The following is a 23,658-nucleotide window of genomic DNA, read 5'->3' as shown; positions in this document are numbered from 1 at the left end:
CCTCCCAAATAATTGTAGGAAATAAATTGTTTTCTCAAAAAACCTAATCAAAATTAAAGATAAAATAGAAGAAATTTATGGTTCTGCTTGGGTTAAATACCAGAAAATCAAGGTCTTTCTTTCTCTTAAGACTCCTAATTTTATAATTGCTTATGTTTTCTATAAGATGAAAAGCACAGATTATTCACATTGGCCTCCCTCTCCCTTTTCTGCCCAAGACTTGACTTGGTTATGAGACCTTTTAGAAATCAGTCCTAATCCGCCTCTCTAGTGTCCTCTCTTACTTCATTCCTAAGCCCCCTTCGTGGTAGCCAACACTGAATTTCTCACTCTCCATGTAAACAGTAGCTCCTCTTTGGAGCCTCCCCTCTTGTGGCTCATCTTGCCCCTTGAATCATCCCATCTATCTTTTGCCACATATCTCATTGCACTATAGTGAATTCTTTATGTGCTTAAGCCTCCATCTAGACAATGAGCTCTTAAATGACCATTGGACTATAAGAATGTATCTCTTGGAAAAACAATCTTCAGAGTTAAAAAGTGTGTGTGTGTGTGTGTGTGTGTGTGTGTGTGTGAGAGAGAGAGAGAGAGAGAGAGAGAGAGAGAGATCTGTGTTCAATTTCTGATTCTGATGAGTAGTTTCTGAGTGACCTTAAATAAATTACTTAATGTTGGCTCTGAATTTCCTCATTTATAAATTTGTAGATAATATCTACCAAAAGCAATTGAGATTATAGTCCAAGAAACAGAAGACCTAAAACAAATGCTTAAGGAAAAAAAGGAGTTTTATTGGCTCTTCTTGCTGAAAATACCAAAAGTTTATTGTTTTAGATATAACTTGATTCAGGGGCTCATATCATGGCACTAAATTTCAATCTTTCTCCGTCTTTGGTTTTTATCCCCTTTTCTGAATCCATCCTCAGGGTCTATATATTGTGGCATGATAAAGCTTTGAGCTACTTCTGATCTACATTCCTGTGTTTCAAATACAATGGAAAAGACAAGTGTTCTTTTCCTAATAGTTTCAATCATGAACCTCATTTTGATGGGCTTGAACTAAATCAAATACCCATTTTTGAAATGATCACTATACCCAGGGAAGTAAAACACACCCATTAGCTAATCCCTGGATCACAAGCCTACCCCTGGAGCTGGAATCAGCCTGAACAAACACATGAACTAGAAAGAAAAAGGTGTAATTCTGCAAAATAAATTTAGGGACATGTTTCCAAAAAGACAGCGAATAAATGCTAGATGGACAGAAATAACTTCTGTGCACTGTGTACTCTATCAGATTCTTAAATTAAATGAGACATTATTCAGAAGTCATCTAGAGAAATGTCTGGTACATAAGAAGTTTCCCAGTGTGATCCATAGCACATAGCAGGTGCTAAGAAAATGTCCAGTCAGTAAAGCACGTAAGTAAAAACTGAACATGCTAGAGGAATTCTTAGTAACTTCAAAGATAATTTTGCTTTAATTTTGCAAAAATTCTTTTTTTTAGTTCATTCTTTGATTACTTTTCTTGTTGGCAGAGATAAGAGAGTAGGTCACATCTATTGTTTGTATAGCTTTCTGAACATATTCTACTTAATCTAATATAATTATGCTGCTGTACAGATACAGCAATAGCAATTATACCATACAACCAACTTCACTAGAGCAGTTAACTCATTAAACAAATGCATGTGGGACTTCTCATAGGCTCTCAGTCTTCTGCTGGTACTAGAAATGCAAAGAAAAAGAAGACAAGGTGCCATCCTCAAAGAAATTTCTATGTTTCATTTCTAAGGCTGTGGGATATAATAATAAACATAACAGATAAGGACCTTCTTAGAGAACAGTAAATAGGTAATTTTAAAACTAAGCATCTTAATGAAATACACATTTTCTGATTAAAAGAAAAGAAAGAAAAATAAATGCTCACAATTGCCAAGAAGCTACTAAGCATCGGTGAAATTTTGACATAGGACTTTAGGACCCCTACTTCAGAAAGATTGATGGACAAGGGTACCATCTAGCAAGTAAGCTGAGAGCTAAAAAATGAGTGAGAAAGAACAATATACTATGAAATCAGAGGAAGGCGCTGTTGAGAATGCAGACCTGGTCCTGTAGCTAGAATGTAAATCCCAGCTCCGCTTCTGATTTACTGTGTGACTTTAGGCCCAAGTTCTCTCTGTGGCTTCCTTTCTTCATCTATGGAATGGAAATAGTGGTAACTGTGTTTAAGAACCAATAGGATAAAGACACTGCTTGCATTCAAGCCCTTTGCTTCTCTTGCATGAACTGGTGACATTCACTTAATCCCTCCAACTCACCCACTATGCTAGTGCCAAAGTCATCTTTCTAAACTACAAATCTGACAGTTCTATTTCTTTTAAAATAGCCCCCTTTACTCTTTGCAAAGAGTCCAAGTTACTTAATAGGGTGTGGTCATCCTTCCATGATCTGGCCCTTGCCTACCTCTGCAGTTTTAGTGTTCACCATGACCCCTCACCCAGCCCAATCTTAACTCTTAGCTTTGCACACGCTAACTACTTAAAGCTCCTCTAACATGAAATGCTGTTTCCTACCTCTGTGCCTTTGCGTGATCAATGTTTCTCTGTTTGGAAATGTGGTCTCCTTGGTAAACACCAAGACTAATTTTATAATCTCTTCAAAGTTTGCTGGATTATTCCAGTAGCCCCCAACCTAGAGCTGACTATCATGGCCACAAGGTTTCCCTCTGCCCCAGCCCATGTGGATGATATTAATGTGTGTGTGTGTGTGTGTGTGAGAGACAATGAGAGTGCTCTATTGAGGATACTGAAATGAGTAATACAGGATAAGAAGGAATAATTCCATGAGAGAAATTCTTGAAAAATCTTAAGGGAATGGTTTACAGAGCATGAGTGGAGACACTCACCTTTGGTAGGATTGGAGATTTTTCTTTCATTGTATAGAAAGGCAGCCCAGAGAGTCTTTCTACATACAAATGCGTGTGGACTGATAAATTAAGTGGAGGGAAGACACAGAGGTTTCCACTCCGTGGTTTCTTTTTCCACGATGAACTCTGGAACAAGATGACTGGCCAAGCATGAGAGAGAGAAGGGCATGGTAGCAGAGCTGCAGACAGAAGAGACACGAGACACCAAACTGGGAGAATACAAAGTTGAGGTCATCATAATCCACTGAGATCCAGTGAACTATGAGATAAGGTCATCAGCTAAGAGCAGGCAGTTTTTGTTGGAAATTTGAAAAAGAGGAGCACTAGTTCCTTTAGCATGTGAAACAGCAACTTGGCAAGGAAAGTAGAGTGTGATTGCCCGCAGCATGGATGGCCCATTTGCAACCTGTGGTAATGAACTTACAGGGAAAGCAGTAGCTTTGGTCATCATGGTGTGCATTCCCTCTGGGACCAGGCCGCCGCTCAGCTGGGGAAGCAGGGAGGTGAATACTTGGTCTTAACCAATATTGGCCTTTTATTTTCATTATACAGTGGACAAAGAGAACAGGGTAGTTGAGAATTTTATAAAATATATTATGTCTAACTGTGAATTTCAAGCTGCATCGGGAGAGAGGAGTGGGCCTGAAGGAATTATTGACAGTGAGAAGGGGATGGGTCAACAGGTTCAAGGTCCAATGAGAGAACAAAAGTGCTAGAGTGGGAATGCAAGAACATTTGAGCTGACCAGGAAGTGAAGTGCTTAACATTGCTACTTTTAAAATAAATAAGGCAACTATGAAAATGACATTTTATGAATGGTCTTTTCTACACATTGCTTACGCCGTATTAAAATATTCTGATGGACATCTCCCAAGAACTGACATATGAGTCAGGAAATCAAATCACAAATGGCCGAGGATAGTTAGCAATACCTTTAGGAAGCTAATAAATGATCATTTTAATATCTGCTAAAACCTCAACAGTCAACAATGAAAAACCCTCAATTCTGGATTATTCCAAAGGTAAACCACATGATGCTAAAAAATAATAAAGTAATTGCAATTTCCTCAAAAGACACAACAAGCAAAATAGAGAAAGGAAGAAAAAAAAAAACCTTCCTGATGTAAACAGAAGTGTCTTCCTGGTTTCTTCCTAAGCCTTTGTTCTTTGTTTTAGGCAGAGTTCTATTGGGTGGAAGCCCATTCTAGGAAAGGTTTCCATGCAAGCTGCCTGGTTCCCTAGTTGTCACAGCAGAAGTAATGATACAATATTTATGGATCGTGGCCAGCCATGGTGGCTCATGTTTCTAATCCCCAGCACTTTGGGAGGCTGAGACAGGTAGAACACTTGAGGTCAGGAGTTTGAGACCAGCCTGGCCAACATGGTGAAACTGCATCTCTACTAAAAATACAAAAATTAGCCAGGCATAGTGGTAGGCACCTGTAATCCCAGCTACTCGGGAGGCTGAGACGGGAAACTCACTTGAACTCGGGACTGGAGGTTGCAGTGAGCCAAGATCATACCACTGCACTCCAGCCTGGGTGACAGAGTGAGACTCTGTCTCAAAAATAAATAAATGAAAAAAAATAAAATAGAAAATAGAAAAAAAAATGTATGGATGACTTCTCACTTCAATTTTATGTTTCTCTTTTCTATTCCTGGCCCAGATTTCCTGATATCGACTATTGTTTACCAGCAACATGAATTCATTTCCTCCCCAATTAACAGTAGAGGCAAAAGTAATATTTCTTTCTTTGTTAAGGCATAAACTCTACTCCAAATAGGTCATTTATGACTTCTTCAGGTGATTCACAGCCCACCTGAGAAGCAGCCAACCTGGGTCTAGAGAAATGTGACCACTTTCTTTCCCAAAGAATCCAGAATGTCTTTGATTCTAAGAATGGGAAATTGGAGGTTAAAAGCTGCCCGAATTTCAGAAGACCATTGAAAAAGAAGTAGTTAAATAAAGAGGCAGGGTTAAGGATGTTAGAGAAAAGACATGACCATAAGCTTTAGCTTTTACCCTTATCTCTCTACAGAAATGCGATTTAATTATTAGTTGCATCAACTTGTTATGAATAATTTGGAGTTGGAGAGTGCAAACCTGAAATGTTTTGTCAGAGGGATTTGGATATTCCAGGAGTTTTGTTATTCATTTTTTACTAAGTAACATCCCCAGATTTCATTATGCAGGAGATAATGATACTCAAGCAATATTTTTATAATAGACTATCTAACTTTTCTTTAGGTATGGGGATTAAAGTTTTCATATTTCTCATTTGATTCATTTTTTCGAAATAAATGTTTTATTGGAACAACGTGGTATTTTACTAGTTACTAATCAACATTTAAAAATATAAAATGATATATGATTAACACTGAGATTGAGTAAAGTGCATGTATTGTCTAATAAATGAAAACCAGGAAAATAAAGATACGGACACAATAGACCTTACGTTCCCTTATTGTCAACTGATATAAATGACTAGCTTGTCTGGCCCTAGTTCTTCAGACTTGAATAGTGCTGGCTGCATTTGAATTTTCTTATGCAGAGGAAAATCTTTATGGCATGCATGGGCCTAAGTGTTCTTTAAAGTTTGGGAACAGTGTTACTTAAAAAGCCGTTGCTGCTTAAGCAGTGTCAACCCTTGTTTCTTTCCCCAAGAGAGAATTCTATCTAGAAAGCAGTTTTTTATTCTTTTTAGGTTTCTCATTTCTTCCTAGACTCAACCACAAAAAAAATATTAAAATTTCACAGCACTGGAGTACAACCAATTAATGTAAAAATCCTATTTGTGTCATTCTATGATTAGAAGGATGTTTCACAGAAGCTTTAATAAAAAACTCTATCTTCTACTCCTTCAATCTATATATAATCAATTTCTTAAAATATTAGATACTGAAGTTTGATTTTTTTTCTTTTTCTTTTTTTTATTGTATTTTAGGTTTTGGGGTACATGTGAAGAACATGCAAGATTGTTGCATAGGTGCATATGTGGCAGTGTGATTTGCTGCCTTCCTCCCCATCACCTATATCTGGCATTTCTCCCCATGCTATCTCTCCCCAACTCCTTTTTTTTTTTTTCATTGTTGAAGTTTGATTTTTTTTAAGGAGACTTTAGACACTTTCCCAGAACATCACGTCTTGAAGTACATTTAAGTCAAAATGAATGTAGTTTCACCAGGTGTGTGAAGTGATTCTTTCACTCTAGTCGCAAATGACTTATGGATGGTTAGTGCTGCCATCCATGCAAGCTTGGCTTTGATTTGTATACGCTCATGAATTGTCTCCATGGAGAAAATGTACAGAGATAGCATTTCACTTTTATGTGTTTCATCAAATAGCTTCCAAATGACAGAGGGAAAGGTATGAAAGTTGTTAGGGAAAACATTCTCTATCACCTGGAGGTTGTTCCTTCAGAAGTCAGAGGCTTGTATGTCCTGTGAAGGGAATGCTTAATTAAACCTGTGCTGCAGAATTCCTTTTAGATAATCGGAGGCTTTATAAAGCTACCTTTGCCTCCTACAAACAAAATTATCTACGGGTAGCTGCTTATAAGTTATTTTGTCATAGAATTAAGGGAACTTTGATTCTAAAATGTATGTTTCTGTGTTTTAGTATAAACTATGTAGTATCGGAGACATTCTCAACAAAGAAATGCAACTTCACACTCAGGACTGGAGTGAGGGGGTTTGTGGGATCCAGAAAAATCTCACTTGGGTCTCTTATGGTGCCTGAAGGCTTTCTGCCAAGGCTTTAGTCCCTTGCTTTAAGGCTTTGTATTTTAAGCGTTTATTAGTATGCACCAAAGCCTGTTTGGGTCACATTTTAAGTAATTGTTCATGATGATTCCTTTGAGAGATGTTTATGTATTAATTATTTTAATGTCTCAAGAGCTATCTGTGAGAGAACGGAAAAACCAGACCGAATGCCAAGTTTTGTTAGGGGACAGGCAAAATGGCAAACCTATAATACTCATACCTCAGGGACTCCAGGCAGCTGAAAGGAAATAGGAGGGTGTTGAGTGAATGTTGGAAACAGACCATGGACATAATTTTGAGACCTGTTTCACAGTTTGGATTTGGTCCAAGACAATGAAAATGTTGAAAAGTTACTTTGACCTGAGGACCTTAGTCTCCTTTCCTCTGAGATTCTTGGGTAAGTGCTTTGATTTGTAGTGTTGAAGGATTATAGGTGGATTCTGCCCTTTTTGTTTTAATACATTCATTCAATTTTATTGCAAAATAGTTGGATATGCATCTTCTAAGCAAACACAAAAGTCAAGGTACACCATTGCAAATGTGGAGAAAACATTCAAAAAAGAATGTTCCCCCTGAAAATGTCTTTTCACAATACTGAGAGTTGCTTCCATGCTTTGTTAGGGCATTGAAAGTCAGTGGATTTCAGCTTTGGTTACAGCTCCTCATTTGTGTTGATTTAAAGGTCCCAATCTCAGCTCGTTATAGAGTGTGTAGGTTTCCTTATTGGTCTCTGAGGAATCACTAAGAGATACTCCTCGACTGTATACCTTGTTGCAGTAATTGAAGCTGTTTTTGTTGCTATAATTTCTTCCTAATGTTGCAGTTTTAGTCAAGTATTCTTTCCCTCTGGAGGCATTAATTATTGCCAGTTTTGAAAAGACCTTTGCTTGGTGTGTACATTTTTGCCTCTGGTGCCAAATCATTTCACTGTCTCCTAGTCTGTGTCTAGGTAAAAGGATGTTTCACCTTTTCTCTTTACTGTTCCGCCAACACTATACCCTTTCTAAGCATTATAATATAGAAAATCTTTTTCCACCAGTCAGAAAGTCAACATTCTTTATAGTTCCATGCATTTCACTAATTTGCAGCACTTACCTCAGAATACAGGATTTAAATTCAGTTTTATTTGCTGTTATCTGTGAAATTATTGGTCACTGGAGTTTATGAGAGCAAATCCCCTTGCTAAGGATTTACCCACGGTGTATAGCATATCATTTTTAAACAGGTTATTACCACTGACAAGGACGTCATTGAAATAATACAGAATTGAAAGGGAGGATATTTACTCAAATGTAACAGAGTGTTCTGGGAAGTATTCTCTTGTTTGAAGATAAGTTTTTCTTCATTTTGTTCTGGTAACTATTTCAGATTAGATAGTTAAATGAATATTTATGTCTTAGTCCATTTGGGCTGCTATAACAAAATGCCATGAACATGGTGGCTTCTAAATGACAGAAACACATTTATTACAGTTCTAGAGGTTGGGAAGTCGAAGATCAAGGCACCAGCAGTTTTAGTGTCTGGTAAGGGCCTGTTCCTCATAGAGGGCAGCTTCTCACTGTGTCCTTACATGGTGGAAGAGGCAAGATAGCTCTCTGGGGCCTCTTTATAAGGGCACTAATCCCATTTATGAGGGGTCAGCAGCCCTTATGACCTAATCATCTACCAAAGGCAGGTAGGTAAAGAGAAGCTGGGCCTGACAGTCTGTTATCTCCTTGGCAGGTAAAATATGTTGAAACCCTAACATTAGGGGTCTCTACAATTATATGTAGTCTTTTTTTAATTTGAATTTATATGTAGAGACCCCTAAGGGTCTCTATAATTGTAGAGAACACAAACATTTAGACCTTAGCACTCTATTCTTCTCAACTTTCATAATCTTTACACACACACACACACACACACACACACAAACTCATCTATTTCCAAAGAGGAAAGACTGCCTACTTATGGTTTTACAAAAATCTGTGTGCACTAGGAAAGATTTCTGAAATCAGATTAGTCACCCTCCAGCTAGCTGTTACTGAGTGCCCACACTGAAACTATCCCATTCTAGGCACTAGAGAAACAGCATTAAGCAAGACAGACAAATTCAGCACTCCCACAGAGCCTGAGTGCTAGAAATTGATCCAGACTTCACTTCTAATTTAAATAGACATTGTTCTTCATCTGATTATTTACTAATGGGTCTTATATTCTCCATCCAATAGGAATAAATTCTCTGTAATTAGTGTGCTAATTTGTGTTTTAATCCTTGGAAATATGTAATTTATCCTGAAGTCATCTGCTTCTGAAAGTAGTACAAGTCTGTTTCATTATATAAAAATGAAATACACTGAAATTTATCATTATTTTACTGAACATAAATCAGGAAGTAGATTCAATATACATTACCTGAGGACTGACATTTCAGGCCCTTAGCCCTGTGTTTCAGTAAATGCATTTTCTTGTTCATTTACTGCTTCACTTTGAATCATTGCCTCTGCCCCAAATGGCTTTTGATGTCTCTCCCTTCAGCCTGGATGAACCCATTTCTTTCCAAGAGTGAGAGTGTCTATAAAATAATAGGAAACCTTGGCCTGACCTACAAAAAACCCTTGCTTATTATCATACTGTGTAGAACTCAAGAGCAGAATTGATGGAAACAGCTCAGAATAGCCTTTTTTTAATTTGAACTTATTTTGTTTTCTAATAATACAAATAAAAGCATGTAATAGTAACTCTTCATGTTTTTATCAACATTTTTCCACCAACTTTGACATTCTCAAATATTTTATTGATTCCAGCGTATTAATGTATACATGTATTTGATTTATACATTATTGTATAATTTTTAAGGAGTTTTACATTGACAACTTGATTGAAACAATTGTGTATCTCCAACTTTACAATAAAAATATAAAACATTGGCTTAACTATATAGAAATCCATGCTGAAAGAACATTTGAATAATACTGGTAACAAAAGTTAATTTCCAATGTTCGGCAATAATTGTTAATACTTGCCAGAGTGACCAAAAGAATATCGATGAGTTCTCCATTCTGCTGGATGTTTTCTTTCTGACATAAATGTCATCTGTGTGTGTTGTTCTCTCAGGAGGTCGAGTTGTGTCGTGTTAGCAGTCAAGAGAAGCTGGGCCTGACAGTCTGTTACCGAACGGATGATGAAGAAGACACCGGCATTTATGTCAGCGAGGTAAGAAATGCCATGGGGGTAGCGGAGGAGAAATTTGAGGAGGGAGACTAGGAGAAATGGGGTGAAACGGCTCACAAGGAGAAAACCCTTCCTTCAGAGGCTTAAATGTGAAGAATTGGCCGTGTTCCAAAACTTGTCACTTTCAATTAGCAAAGTAAATTATGCTGCCCAAGTAATGTAATTATTATCAGCTTGTTTAATGTGAATACTTTCACCCCAGAATCCCAGCAAGGAAAAGTGCAAAAGTGGTCACATTGTCCAAATCTGAATAAATTCCCATAAGAATGCAGCAAGTCCAGCAAAGTTTTTGATCCTCAGACATCTGTCCTTCCATTCTTCTGTGTCTTTTATGAGTTCTATTGACAGTAGCACTGGCTAATTGTTTTGAATTACTATTCACAATAATCACATCTTTTCCTCTGCTGATGTCATTGAGAAATTTGAATACCCAATGAGTGCATCTATTAGTTTGTTTTATTCAACCCCATGAGTGAGATTCTACCCTTGACCTTAGCCAGAGGCCAAGAAGCAATACACAAGTGAGATTCTAAAATGTGAGATACTGTTAGTGTTAATTCCTTTTGAAGACTGTGAAGCAAATTTTATTGCAATAGGTGATTTTTAAAAACTCACAAAGGCATTATTTTATGTGAAGTAGGAAGGTATGTTTTAAAAAATTAAGGCTATGCACAGTGGCTTATGCCTATAAACCCTGCACTTTGGGAGGCCGACACAGGTGGATTGCTTAAGGCCAGGAGTTTGAGGCCAACCCAGGCAACACAGTGCGACCCTGTCTCCATTAAAAAAAAAAAAATTAGTCAGTCATGGTGGCATATGCCTGTTGTCCTAACTACTCAGGAGGCTTTGGCAGTAGGATTGTTTGAGCACAGTAGTTTGAGGTTACAGTGAGCTATTATTGTGCCACTGCACTGCAGCCTGAGTGACTGAATGAGACCCTGTCTCTAAATATAAAAAAATTAAAATTAAATATGCATATGATAAAAAAATTACTTATATGTGCAAAACATATGTACATATATATATTTACATATGAATGCTGGAGTTAGACAAACTAGATACTAATTGCTGTTCTATGCTGTTCCAAGTTTTCTTGGCCATAATCATGAAAACATTACCTAGTATACTGAGCTTCAGCTTTCTCAGCTAGAAACTTGAGTACATCAATACTTATTATTTTTATAGAGTTGCTTAGAATGTGGAAGAGATAATGTAATTAATGCATTTAGAAAACAACACAACTCTGCAAGTGTAAAATACTACTCTTTATCCCTTTACCAAAAAATTTACTGACTGGCTTCTGCGCTGGAAGAACTCCAGACAATATTCCACTTATGTACTTCTTTTAAATATGCAATGAGGATAATTCCTCTGATTAGGGTGAGGAAGTATAAGGAATCATCTGCAGAATTATCTTTTGTAATATGTACAGAGGTAGGGAGGGAGAAGTTTAATATTAGTTTGATTACAGTTCTAAAGACAGGGTTTTAGATTGTGAATGGCTTTTAAATGGGATACAGTTCATGATTCATCCCTCACTTCCTTCTGGTAAGTCTCTGTTTACTATTTAAATATGTCAGAATTGGAACTGCACTTTTCAGGGAAGGGAAAGACGGCACGGGATCCGAACATACGTACTTGGAAGGAATGTTTTCCTTTTACCTCTTACGTGTAATTATAGTGTCTATTATTCTTGATGGATGATTTAAGACTCAATTATTAGGTGGCACCCCTAATAAGAAAGTCAGTCATATCTCGCATGTGGATAGGATGGATCAACCTCATGCTACACTTGAAATACTTTGCTTAAAAAAAAAAAAAGCTTTTCTGCACCAAGTCTAAATAAAATTTGAAGCCATCACATGAAATCTGATAGATGAAATTGCCCCCAGTGAACTGTAGGTCATCACTCAAGTTTGGCCTTAAAATGCCGATAAGCTCCTCATAGAGTCTTAAATATCTATACATTCTAAGATAGTTTATAGTTAATATACTTTACCCCACATGTAAAGTGGTATTGAGTAATTAAATGCATGGATCGGATTTGTGTGTGTATGTGTTTCTTGAGAAATACAGGTTGTAAATTTCTTTATAAATTAATGTGCTCATGAGACATAATTCTCTTTAATAAGTATGGACTTATAGTATAGCTGTCAGCTTTGATAAGACAAGTAAGGCAGGATTTAAAATCATCTCATAGAAAGTAAATTTCCTGGATCCAGAGAGTCCTAGTATTAACATCTCATGTCAACTGAAGATCCTGTGTGACAGTTGGGATACAGAAATGAGTGAATGAATGTGAAAAAAAGAATGAGGGAGAAAAGGAAGGAAGAAATAGAGGACAGGAAGAGGAAGGGTGGAAAAAATGATATTCAGATTAAGTTCTGCTCTAGTCCTCACAATTTTGTTCTTGTTCATTCTAAAATGGCTCATTTATATTTTTAGAATCAGTGAGTTTTGATGGAGAGAAATATGACATACACTGTCGTAAATCAACAGAGAATTTGAAAACAGCTTTTTGAAAATATATATTTTAAAACCATATTTTTAAGTTCTTAAGGGAATGTTTCATATCTGGCTGAAGATGTATGTCCTCTTTATTACAGGTAGATCCAAATAGCATTGCTGCCAAAGATGGCCGGATTCGAGAAGGGGATCGTATTTTGCAAGTAGGTGGTGTGGATATTTCCTTTAGTTTCCCAGTCTGTCCAACAGTTATTATTTTATTTTGTTTCTTGTAAACTGTTGAGAAAATAATCTGTCTTTGCTTTTGGATATTAACAACTACAAAATCCAAAAAAAGCTATCATTTAAAACTTATTAAGGATGGTATGATTTATTAAGAGTGATTATCTAATAATTAATGGTTCAGATAGAATCTCTGGAGTCAAATATGACTTCTCTTCCAGCTTCACCATTTGCTTGGCACCTCACCTGACCTCCTCTCATCCTAAGCTTCATTTCCTCATTTTTAAAAAATGGTAATAATAACCTATTATTGTTGTTGTGAAGGTGAAATGAGATTATGCGTGCAATATGCTTAACACAATGCATAAGTACTTAACAAATATTAATGACTATGACTACTAGCAGCAGCAATTATTGCTGCCTTTTCCAGAATAAATTAGGTGAACATGGATCTAAATGTTCCTTTGCTATATAAAAGTCTAAACGGTAGCTCATGCCTGTAATCCCAGCACTTTGGGAGGCTGAGGAGGGCGGATCACGAAGTCAGGATTTCGAGATCAGCCTGGCCAATGTGGCAAAACTCTGTCTCTACTAAAAATACAAAAATTAGCCAGGCATGGTGTCAGGCACCTGTAATCCCATCTAGTCAGGAGACTGAGGCAGGAGAATCACTTGAGCTGGAGAGACAGAGGTTGCAGTGAGCCAAGATGGTGCCACTGCACTCCAGCCTAGATGACAAAGTGAGACACTATCTTACAAAAAAAAAAAAAGAAAGAAAGAATGGCTACAGGGAGAAGACACTCAAGCTCCCCTGCTCTTGTGACCAACAGTTCAACCCCAAGATAAAAACAGAGGTCCTTTGGGTGGAGTTTCACTGCTGATCACAACTGTGAAACAGAGAGGAGGACTTGAATGATAAATCCAGGGAGTGATAAGTTGTTAAAACATCACTGCCACAGTTCCAGAGCTCCTATTTCTCCTTGTTGGATACAGACCCCTGGAGAGCATTTCTTTGGATTCCCACTTTTGGAATCTGAAAACTAGGTCTTCAAAAATAGACAAGATGTTGTCCCAGCATTTGGAGCCTGCTGTCTCTGTTTAGGAAGACAGCAGCATACACAGATGATCACAGTATAGCATGACACTGTCATGGTAACACCGTGCCTGCGCTGCCTGGGCACACGTCCTGCCCAGCCTTCTGCAGTTGTCTCCCTTGTTCAGGACAACACTCATGGAATCACACCACCTCCTAACCACCTGTTCTTCCTCTAGCTAGAAAGTGCAGAGCTCCTTTTTTTACCATGGACCTTCTGTTAAGACTCCAATTAGGAAAGAATACAAAGTGTGAATTAATTATCGTTTGGGGTCTCACTAGTTTTCAGAAAACCTCAAGTATATAATTTCTCCTTCAGTGAGCTCCCTAAATAATGTTCTATAGCAAACAAAATGAACTATGTCTGTCATACACAGGGGAAGGAAAAGTGGACCAGGAAGCCAAGACATAGTGTTGTTGATCACCACATTTTTTTCATCTTTCACACATGCACATGAATAAATCAATGAATGAAACCAGGGTATTCAGTGGAAAGAATGATAGGATAGATCAATAACAACTGTTGAAAGGCTTTACTTACATAGCTTCATTAAGAAATTAGAGGGACCCTTTTCATGTATCATCCAGATAACGAAAGCTTCAAAAATGTTTCACTATTTTTTAAATTTTGAAATAATTTTAAATGTATTGTTCACTTTGTTAACATCTCCAATTAAATATACTGAAAATAATGTAATCTTCTGATGCTCAGAGTCACATTATACCCAGCATTCATTGCACAATGCTGTAATAGAGTCAAATGCTCAGTGACTGGAAAATCTGGAAAATGTGTGCCCCAACATGAAATGACCTTATTTGGATACATTTGCAGATGCATTTGGTCTATATTGTGTCATTTTTCTTACTCCTCCTTTGCTGTTGCCAGCTGGCAGTTCTTCCTCTTGCCATCTACTCCACATCCCATACCACCTACTGTACCTGGCTCCCTTCCTAGTTCCCAGCTAACCACTCTTCCGTAGGCTAGATACACAAATACAGTTATTAAAGTTTCATTCATTTGTTCTGTGGGTATAGTTGGATAGAAATAAAGTGCATGTGTTTCCATATGTTACGGCACTTCCAAATCCTTAGTGATATTGTGGGCAGGTAAGTTTTTAGAGAAAATACCTGCTATATAATAAAGGATTCCTTAATGGTCTAGGTTCACTAAGGAAACAATAGCAGGATGATAAAGTGCTGTTTTCTGCCTGATTACTTTATATTCTGTGACAAATATGTCACAACACATGTCGCAGTAAAAAATCTAGAACTCAATTCTGTCTGCACACATAGGAAACAAAGAGTCTTAAGGGTGATTATGAAATTATACTAAGTAAAACTCTGACAAAATTGTACTCAGAGACAAATGGCTCCCTTATGGTTGATGAAGAGATTATGGGATGCCCTGTAATGAGCAATTAATGACTCCTTTCCCAGAGAGATGAGAGTAGGAAAAACAGAGGATTTACTTCTTATCCTTAAAGTTTCTTAGATGGCTTTTATTTTAATGAATCTCTTCAGGGCAATTGTGATTTTAATTTTCTGTTCATTTAACTTACTTAAGTAAAGTATGGCAACGTCCCTGCCCTTATTGTGTAGCCAAACTTTTCTTAATGTAGCACACCATGGACCTGTAGGTGACTGCGCCCAATCACATCTCACTTACACACACATGTACACACGCATACACACACACATGTGCTGCGCCCAATCACATCTCACACACACATGTACACATGCAGACACATACACACATGTGCTGCGCCCAATCACATCTCACACATGTACGCACACACATACAAACACACATGTGCTTTCTGCGCCCAATCACATCTCACACACATATACACACGCAGACACATACACACATGTGCTGCACCCAATCACATCTCACACACATGTACACACGCAGACACACACACACGTGCTGCGCCCAATCACATCTCACACACATGTACACATGCAGACACATACACACACGTGCTGCATCCAATCACATCTCACACACACATGTACACACGCAGACACATACAAACACACGTGCTCTCTGCGCCCAATCACATCTCACTTACACACGTACACACACAGACACATACAAACACATGTGCTGCGCCCAATCACATCTCTCACACACATTTACACATGCAGACATACACACACACGTGCTGCGCCCAATCACATCTCACTTACACACACAAGTACACACGCAGACACACACATGCTCTCTGACTGTGCCCAATCACGTCTCACACACACGTACACACGCAGACACATACACACATGTGCTGCACCCAATCACATCTCACATATACACACGCAGACACATACAAACACACATGTGCTCTCTGCGCCCAATCACATCTCACACACACGTACACACGCAGACACATACAAACACACATGTGCTCTCTGACCAATCACCTTACTTACACACACATGTACACACACAGACACATACACACACGTGCTGCACCCAATCACATCTCACACACACATGTACACACACAGACACATACACACGTGCTGCACCCAATCATCTCACACACACATGTACACATGCAGACACACACATGCTGTGCCCAATCACATCTCACACACACATGTACACACGCAGACATACACACGTGCTGCGCCCAATCACATCTCACTTACACACACATGTACACACGCAGACACAAACACATGTGCTCTCTGTGACCAATCACATCTCACACACATATACACACGCAGACACATACACACACACGTGCTGCGCCCAATCACATCTCACTTACACACACATGTACACACGCAGACACATACACACGTGCTGCGCCCAATCACATCTCACACACATGTACACACACAGACACATACAAACACACGTGCTGCGCCCAATCACATCTCACACACACGTACACACGCAGACACATACACATGTGCTGCGCCCAATCACGTCTCACTTACACACATGTACACATGCAGACACATACACATACACACGTGCTGCACCCAATCATCTCACACACACATGTACACACGCAGACACATACACACACACGTGCTGCGCCCAATCACGTCTCACGCACACATGTACACACGCAGACATACACACACGTGCTGTGCCCAATCACATCTCACACACAGATGTACACACACAGACACATACAAACGTGCTGCACCCAATCACATCTCACACACACGTACACACGCACACACACATGTGCTGCACCAATCACATCTCACACACACATGTACACACGCAGACACATACATGTGCTGCACCCAATCACATCTCACACACACATGTACGCACAGACACATACACACATGTGCTCTCTGCGCCCAATCACATCTCACTTACACACACATGTACACCCAGACACACACATGTGCTGTGCCCAATCACATCTCACACACACATGTACACATGCAGACACATACACGTGCTCTCTGCACCCAATCACGTCTCACTTAAACACACATGTACACACGCAGACACATACACACGCTGCACCCAATCACGTCTCACTTACAGACATGTACACACACAGACACATACACACGTGCTGCGCCCAATCACATCTCACACACACATTTACACACGCAGACACATACACACACGTGCTGCGCCCAATCACATCTCACACACACGTACACATGCAGACACATACACACGTGCTGCACCCAATCACATCTCACGCACACATGTACACACGCAGACACATACAAACACACATGTGCTGTGCCCAATCACATCTCACACACACATGTACACACGCAGACATACACACGTGCTGCGCCCAATCACATCTCACGCACACATGTACACACGCAGACACATACAAACACATGTGCTGCGCCCAATCACATCTCACTTACACACACATGTACACACGCAGACACATACACACACGTGCTGCGCCCAATCACATCTCACACACACATGTATGCACGCAGACACATACACACATGTGCTGTGCCCAATCACATCTCACACACACATGTGCACACAGACACATACAAACACACATGTGCTCTCTGCGCCCAATCACATCTCACACATGTACACACGCAGACACACACACATGTGCTGCGCCCAGTCACATCTCACTTACACACACATGTACACACGCAGACACATACAAACACACATGTGCTCTCTGCACCCAATCACATCTCACTTACACACACATGTACACACGCAGACACATACAAACACACATGTGCTCTCATGCAAAGGGGATTGTTAGAGAGTAGGGATTGTGTAGAAGAGAAACCATGAACCAACCTTCTGAGAATCGTCGTGGTGCTCCTGTGCTTTTTCTCTGCAAGGAAAGTTCTTCCTTTTCATTCCTTCACAGTTCTAGCTGCTGTGTCATTGCCAGGAACTTATATCAAATATATCTCCAGGAATTCATCTCTCACAAAATTGCAGTGCTGACTATGGCATTTCTGAGTCAGGTAACAAGAGTGAAAGATCACATATGTGACCAGCTTTCCAAGGAGTTTCCAAGAAGAGAGTGCTGTATTCCCCTTTTCTCCTTGGGATGGTAAACCTGTAATATTCCATGCAAGCAGCCTAATCTCATGTTGGCCAAAAACTGAATCCCATTCCTAAGGATGACTTCCTGACAACACTTTGCAAGAACTCAAAGAGTGAAACAACAGGACTTCTAATGAGCTTTCTCTTCTTTTCTCTGTTCTACACATAAACTGGTTGATATGATTTGGCTATATACCCACCCAAATCTCATCCTGAATTGTAGTTCCCATAATCCCTATGTGTCGTGGTGGGGGACCCAGTGGTGGGTAATTGAACCGGGGGGTGGTTACTCCCATGCTGTTAGTGAGTGAGTTCTCACAAGATCTGATGGTTTTATAAGGGGCTCTTCCTCCTTTGTTCAGCATTCATTCTCTCTCTCCTGCCACCCTGTGAAGAGGTGCCTTCCTCCATGATTGTAAGCTTCCTGAGGCTTCCCCAGACATGCAGAACTGTAAGCTAATTAATCCTCTTTTCTTTATAAATTACCCAGTCTCAGGTATTTCTTCATAGCAGCATGAGAATAAACTAATACCCTGGTTCTCTTATTCTTTTATTTTATTCCCTTTGGATATTTTCCCTCTATTTCTGTTCTTTCCACATCTATGTCTCTATACTTTGATCACCTCCTTTGTCACCATACTAAAATATAAACACATTTGAAATAAATCTTTTCTTATTGCCTAAGATTCTTGGGTTTTCCTAAGAAATTCCATTGATGGTTGGATGTCAAGAATTTGAGTTGCCCACCTATGTCTGGTACAATAGAAAAAAAAGTAGATATTAGTATGTTAAAGAGAAAAGCTATATCACATCTCATTTCTAAGCTTTTACGGCTTTACACACACACACACAAAACACACTTACACACACATATAGGAGATTGGGCCTAAAGTGAGATTTTGACTGATCTATCCATGTAAGTACCACAGATCACTTCTTAGCCAAGGCAATATCCATTTTGAAACTAACATTTACATATGGCCATGTACAGAAAGTGAGACCGTTATGTTAACAAAACTTACCTGCTGTCTTTCTCTTGGTTCTCTTTCCCTCTGTTTTCTTAAAGTGGAAGCGTTCCATTAAGCCATGTAACGTGACTACTCATCTGTCTCCTTCCCTTATTACTGGGTCCTCCACTTTCATGTCTGCCTGGTATTCTCCCAGCACAGCAGGCTGCATTCCCACAAACAATCCTGTAACTATAAGCCATTATTTCAGGAGCAAGAGCAACTGAAGGTTGAAAGCTCTATCTGATTCTGTTTCTCAAATCTTTTCATTCCTTGAGAGGTATCTTTGCTGAAACCCATGGCTACATTTCTTGCCCCAGTAACAGTTTGGGTATAAAACTTATGTCCTGAGTACAATAGCATCTACCAACCAGTTGGCTAAAGTGTGGCACTTATTTTTGAAAAGATACAATAAATTACATTTTAATGCCACATTTCTGTGGTATTTTATCCCAAGTATTATCCTGAAGTGTTTTGGCAAGAAATGATCTGTTACCCCAAATAAGAACTAATTATTGCCAGGACCAGAGACCATAGCTCTGGTCATAACGAGTTCTCAGGGGAGAGAGATGAATACCAACTATAATGAAACTAAAAGGCAAACAACCACATTGTTTCCTGATGGTCCTCTAAGAGTTAGAAATACATAGGTGGTAGATATCTTGTAAAATAAAACCATGTTTACCACTATGCATTTAATTACTTTCCATAAATTTCACTCTATTTGCTTTATCTAGCATGAACAGTCTTTTCTTTACTAAGCATTAAAATACAAATGATGATAGTAATGACAACAGTAACAACAGCATCAACAGTAATATGTGCCAACATTGAAGACTTTCTATGTACCAGGCACTATTTAAGATTTTTACATATATCGACTCATGTAATCCTCATAAAGACCCTCTGAGAAAGGCACTACTATTATATGCATTTTAAGATAGCAAACATAATAGCAGCATTAGACTAACATGAATGAGTATTTAGAGTAATGATAAGTGAAATTTAGATGAAGAATGAGGAAGTATATATGTAGTCGAGTGGAAACCAGGAAAAAAAGAAGTGAGAAGTATATTTCAAATAGAAAAGATGAAGATAAGCTGTGTGAGATCACCCAATTCCATTCTCTTAGGATCAGATGTGCCTCTAATGGAGAGGAGATGAATAAACAGGTCCACGTTTGACAGACAAATAGATGCATTGCAAATATGTTACTAAGAACTGCTATGAAACAGACATAAGCCCTCAAAGTGCAAATAGAGTAAATACTGTAAAGTCATTATTTTAAAACTGCACTTAATAGAGGGCAGGGGAGGTATCCACCACTGCCAATTCATCTTCATTTGAGAAAAAAGGCCTTGGAGTCAGTACACACATGCTTCTTCAGATGTATTTACGACAAACCACAACACATCCTTCCCAGTCATTATTTCCCATTGTAGAATCATAGTTTCTATTTCCTAATTTGATGAATTCTATTTGTGAATTGCAAAAACAAATGGGGAATGCACGTGAAACTTATAACCACTGAATTTCCTTTCTATGTATACAAATCAGAAATGACAGTGATTGGAGTAAGGAAACACAACTTTTGCCCATATGATTTTTTTTACTATTATTGTCTGCTTTCCTTGCACTAAATACATATAAGAGTGTAGGAATAAGTGTTATTTATTGTGGTCCAAAGTTGAGATTTCTGGGCTTGTTTTCAGATAATTACATCTACCCTCATGCATCAGCCAGAAACCCAGAGACCTACGAAGAGAAAACCTCAATAGTCTCTCTATGCTTTAAAGCAGAAGTCCTTAGTGAAAGACATTAGATTAATTATTGAAAAAAGAATGGTCAGTGCAACCTCATTTTCCATCTGTTTAACTTATTCAAGTAATACCATTTTAGACAGAATTACTTGACCTCTTTAGTTAGAATTTCTTTCCACATTATTTGATTACATATATGGATCAAAAATCTTACTGTCTCTATGGATTTGAGTAATCAATAAAAGAAAATAATTAATTATCCAAAGGAAAAAGTTGTTGATTAAGAGCTAAATGTATTTGCACATAAAAATGTAGTTTAAAAAAACTTTACAAATCTTATTTACTCTTTAGAACTTAGAAAAGGTAAAAAGATATTTCTAATGCCACTGGAATCTTTTACATATAATCCAAAGTTTACTCAAGCGTGGTTTCTTTCACTCATCATTATTTTAAAAATTCAGGGCTACTCTAATGATAATTTTTTAAAAAAATTAAGTATTTAAGAAATGAGTCTGAAGATATTTCATTAGTTTGTTGTTTTAGGAAATGGATAAATATTAGAAGGAAAGTGGAGTATTGATGAGAATGTTACTTTATTTTGATCAGGTAAACACTGAGATTTATCCTGACAATGATGTTTGAGCAACTGAGTCAGACCCCCACACAAATATGAAATGATTAAATGAAAATGTAATCATCAGCAGTGGCCTGCGAGCTTTGCCTGGTAGAGATAATACTGCAGCTCTCTAATTGGCTCGCGGCGAGCATGCAGGATGACGGATTTCAGTTGTGGTATTGCCAGTCCTTCTTCCCCAGCACTATTATCTCAGAGTGACACTTCCATTACTCTGAGCAAAGAAAGATGAACGTCACCTGTCAGGGGCTGGTTAATTGTGTTGCTAGATGTATGTTGCCAGGGCACAGGTTGGACATTTATGAACATAACTGCTTCCTCTGATGTCCGCCATCCTTCAGGGATCGATATGGCTCTTACAGTAAGCGCGTAATTGAGTGAAGGCACTTTGTGCTGAGGGGCTGAAGATGAGCCCATTGTGTGAGCTTCATTGTCCATACATTTACCATAAATGAGCTGGTATTTGCCATTTATTGTGTGCAGCATTGTGGAAATGGAAACTAATATGCCACTCTCATTTGTTTTCTAGATAAATGGGGAAGATGTCCAGAATAGAGAAGAAGCAGTGGCCTTGCTGTCTAACGATGAGTGTAAGAGAATCGTGCTGCTTGTTGCAAGGCCAGAGATTCAGGTCAGAACGGAGATCAAAAGTCTTGAGACTGAACTGTATATTCATTGAATTCGCTGAGTATAAATTTGTGAATGAATTTATATTCATTATCTTCTATTCTCTATCAAATCACTATCATGGTTATCTTGCCCCACATAACCCACCACATTGCCTATGTGGGAGTGAATTTTAAAAATACATATGAAACTAATTAACGTGCAAAACACAATAAAGATTGATCTTTCCTAACTTATCAGAAGAATTATAATTAAAGACTTCCTTATATTGCTCCATAGGATGGCAGCTAAATATTCCTTTTAAGGGGGGAAAAACAAATAAATTTGAATCACAAGTCTCTCCTTCAATTTGCCAGTTATTTAAATAATTACACAAATAAATAAATGGCTGTGTGGAACCTTTTAATTCTGTGTGGATCCTTGCTTTGGGTTTCCATCTGAAAATACTTAACTGGCATATGAAGGTATCTTGGAAGGATATCCACGAGAGAAACACTAGCCCATCAACTTAAATCTTTTTAGAATAACTTTATCAATTAAAATGTCTTGTATAGCATAGTCATCAACTTAAATCTTTTTAGAATAACTTTACCAATTAAAATGTCTTGTATAGCACTGTCTGGTTCCATGTATATTAAATGAATTTTTTTCCAAGTTTAGTGTGACCAAAACTATTGTCCAGTCAAAAACAAACTGAGAGCTTCTAAATGAATTTTTTAAATCTTTACAGAGGAAGATGTCATGAAAGTAAAGGAAAGATAACAGTGGAAGAAAAGTACTACTGGGGCTTCCTTTTATATCCTCTTTATATCCCAACACACGGCAGAAAGGACAAATAGACTGTTGTCACCAGTCTATCCATCTGTCAGTCGTTTGAGTAAAGTTAGTTATATCACCATTTGTCTCCTCGGTTATTGATCTGATATTTTTCAGACTCAGTAACTACATACTATCTATAAATTACATTGACTAAGTATATTTCAGTGTCAGACCGAATCCTGACTTGAATATAGTGGTTATAAAAGATCACCCTTTCCGCATATATTTCTTTTATGCCCTTGCCCATTCTAAATGGTTCCCATAAAGTCTGCCATAGCCTGGGGCAGAGTAAAGTTACACATCTGAGGTCTTAGGAGTGGGGAAACAAGCCCACACTGCCTATGTGGGAGTGAATATTTGAATACATATGACATTATACCTATTATCTGGAAATTGCTCAAACTAGTTATCTCACTGCTCCCATTTTCTTTAAAAAAGAACGTAATAAAGGGGCTAAATGCATATTAGTGAAATTTATGATAAATTGAAGAGAACTCAGTTACCATCTCTGTAGTAGAGAAGATACTTTTATGTTATAATGTGGTTTCCCTGCCCATTCCATGTAACTGCTAGAGAACCTCATTAACTTAGAACTAAAGCATTT

At 38.3% G+C, this 23,658-nt stretch overlaps 1 protein-coding gene and 1 long non-coding RNA gene across 4 annotated transcripts in view; one reads left to right on the top strand and one right to left on the bottom strand.

Moving 5' to 3' along the window:
- The window catches only part of PDZRN4 (PDZ domain containing ring finger 4), a 400,259-nt gene that overhangs the window by 364,683 nt on the left and 11,918 nt on the right, over window positions 1-23,658 (top strand). For both annotated transcript variants that reach the window (XM_012465629.2, XM_012465630.2), the window contains 3 exons: window positions 9,785-9,883; window positions 12,508-12,570; window positions 22,138-22,239. In XM_012465629.2, coding sequence (XP_012321052.2) covers window positions 9,785-9,883; window positions 12,508-12,570; window positions 22,138-22,239 — 264 coding nt within the window. The remainder of the gene's footprint in view (window positions 1-9,784; window positions 9,884-12,507; window positions 12,571-22,137; window positions 22,240-23,658) is intronic.
- Window positions 17,951-23,658, bottom strand: part of LOC135271812 (uncharacterized) — a 235,845-nt gene continuing 230,137 nt past the window's right edge. For both annotated transcript variants that reach the window (XR_010339945.1, XR_010339946.1), the window contains exons 3-4: window positions 19,230-19,406; window positions 17,951-18,116 (exon numbers count right to left, since the gene is read on the bottom strand). This is a non-coding gene — a long non-coding RNA (uncharacterized LOC135271812). The remainder of the gene's footprint in view (window positions 18,117-19,229; window positions 19,407-23,658) is intronic.

Source organism: Aotus nancymaae, unplaced genomic scaffold (genome assembly GCF_030222135.1).
Source record: "Aotus nancymaae isolate 86718 unplaced genomic scaffold, 86718_ANA_hifiasm-v0.15.2.pri h1tg000092l, whole genome shotgun sequence".
NCBI classification, from domain to species: domain Eukaryota; kingdom Metazoa; phylum Chordata; class Mammalia; order Primates; family Aotidae; genus Aotus; species Aotus nancymaae.
Note: the sequence above shows the minus strand (reverse complement) of the source record. Positions and strands in the feature narration are given on the sequence as shown.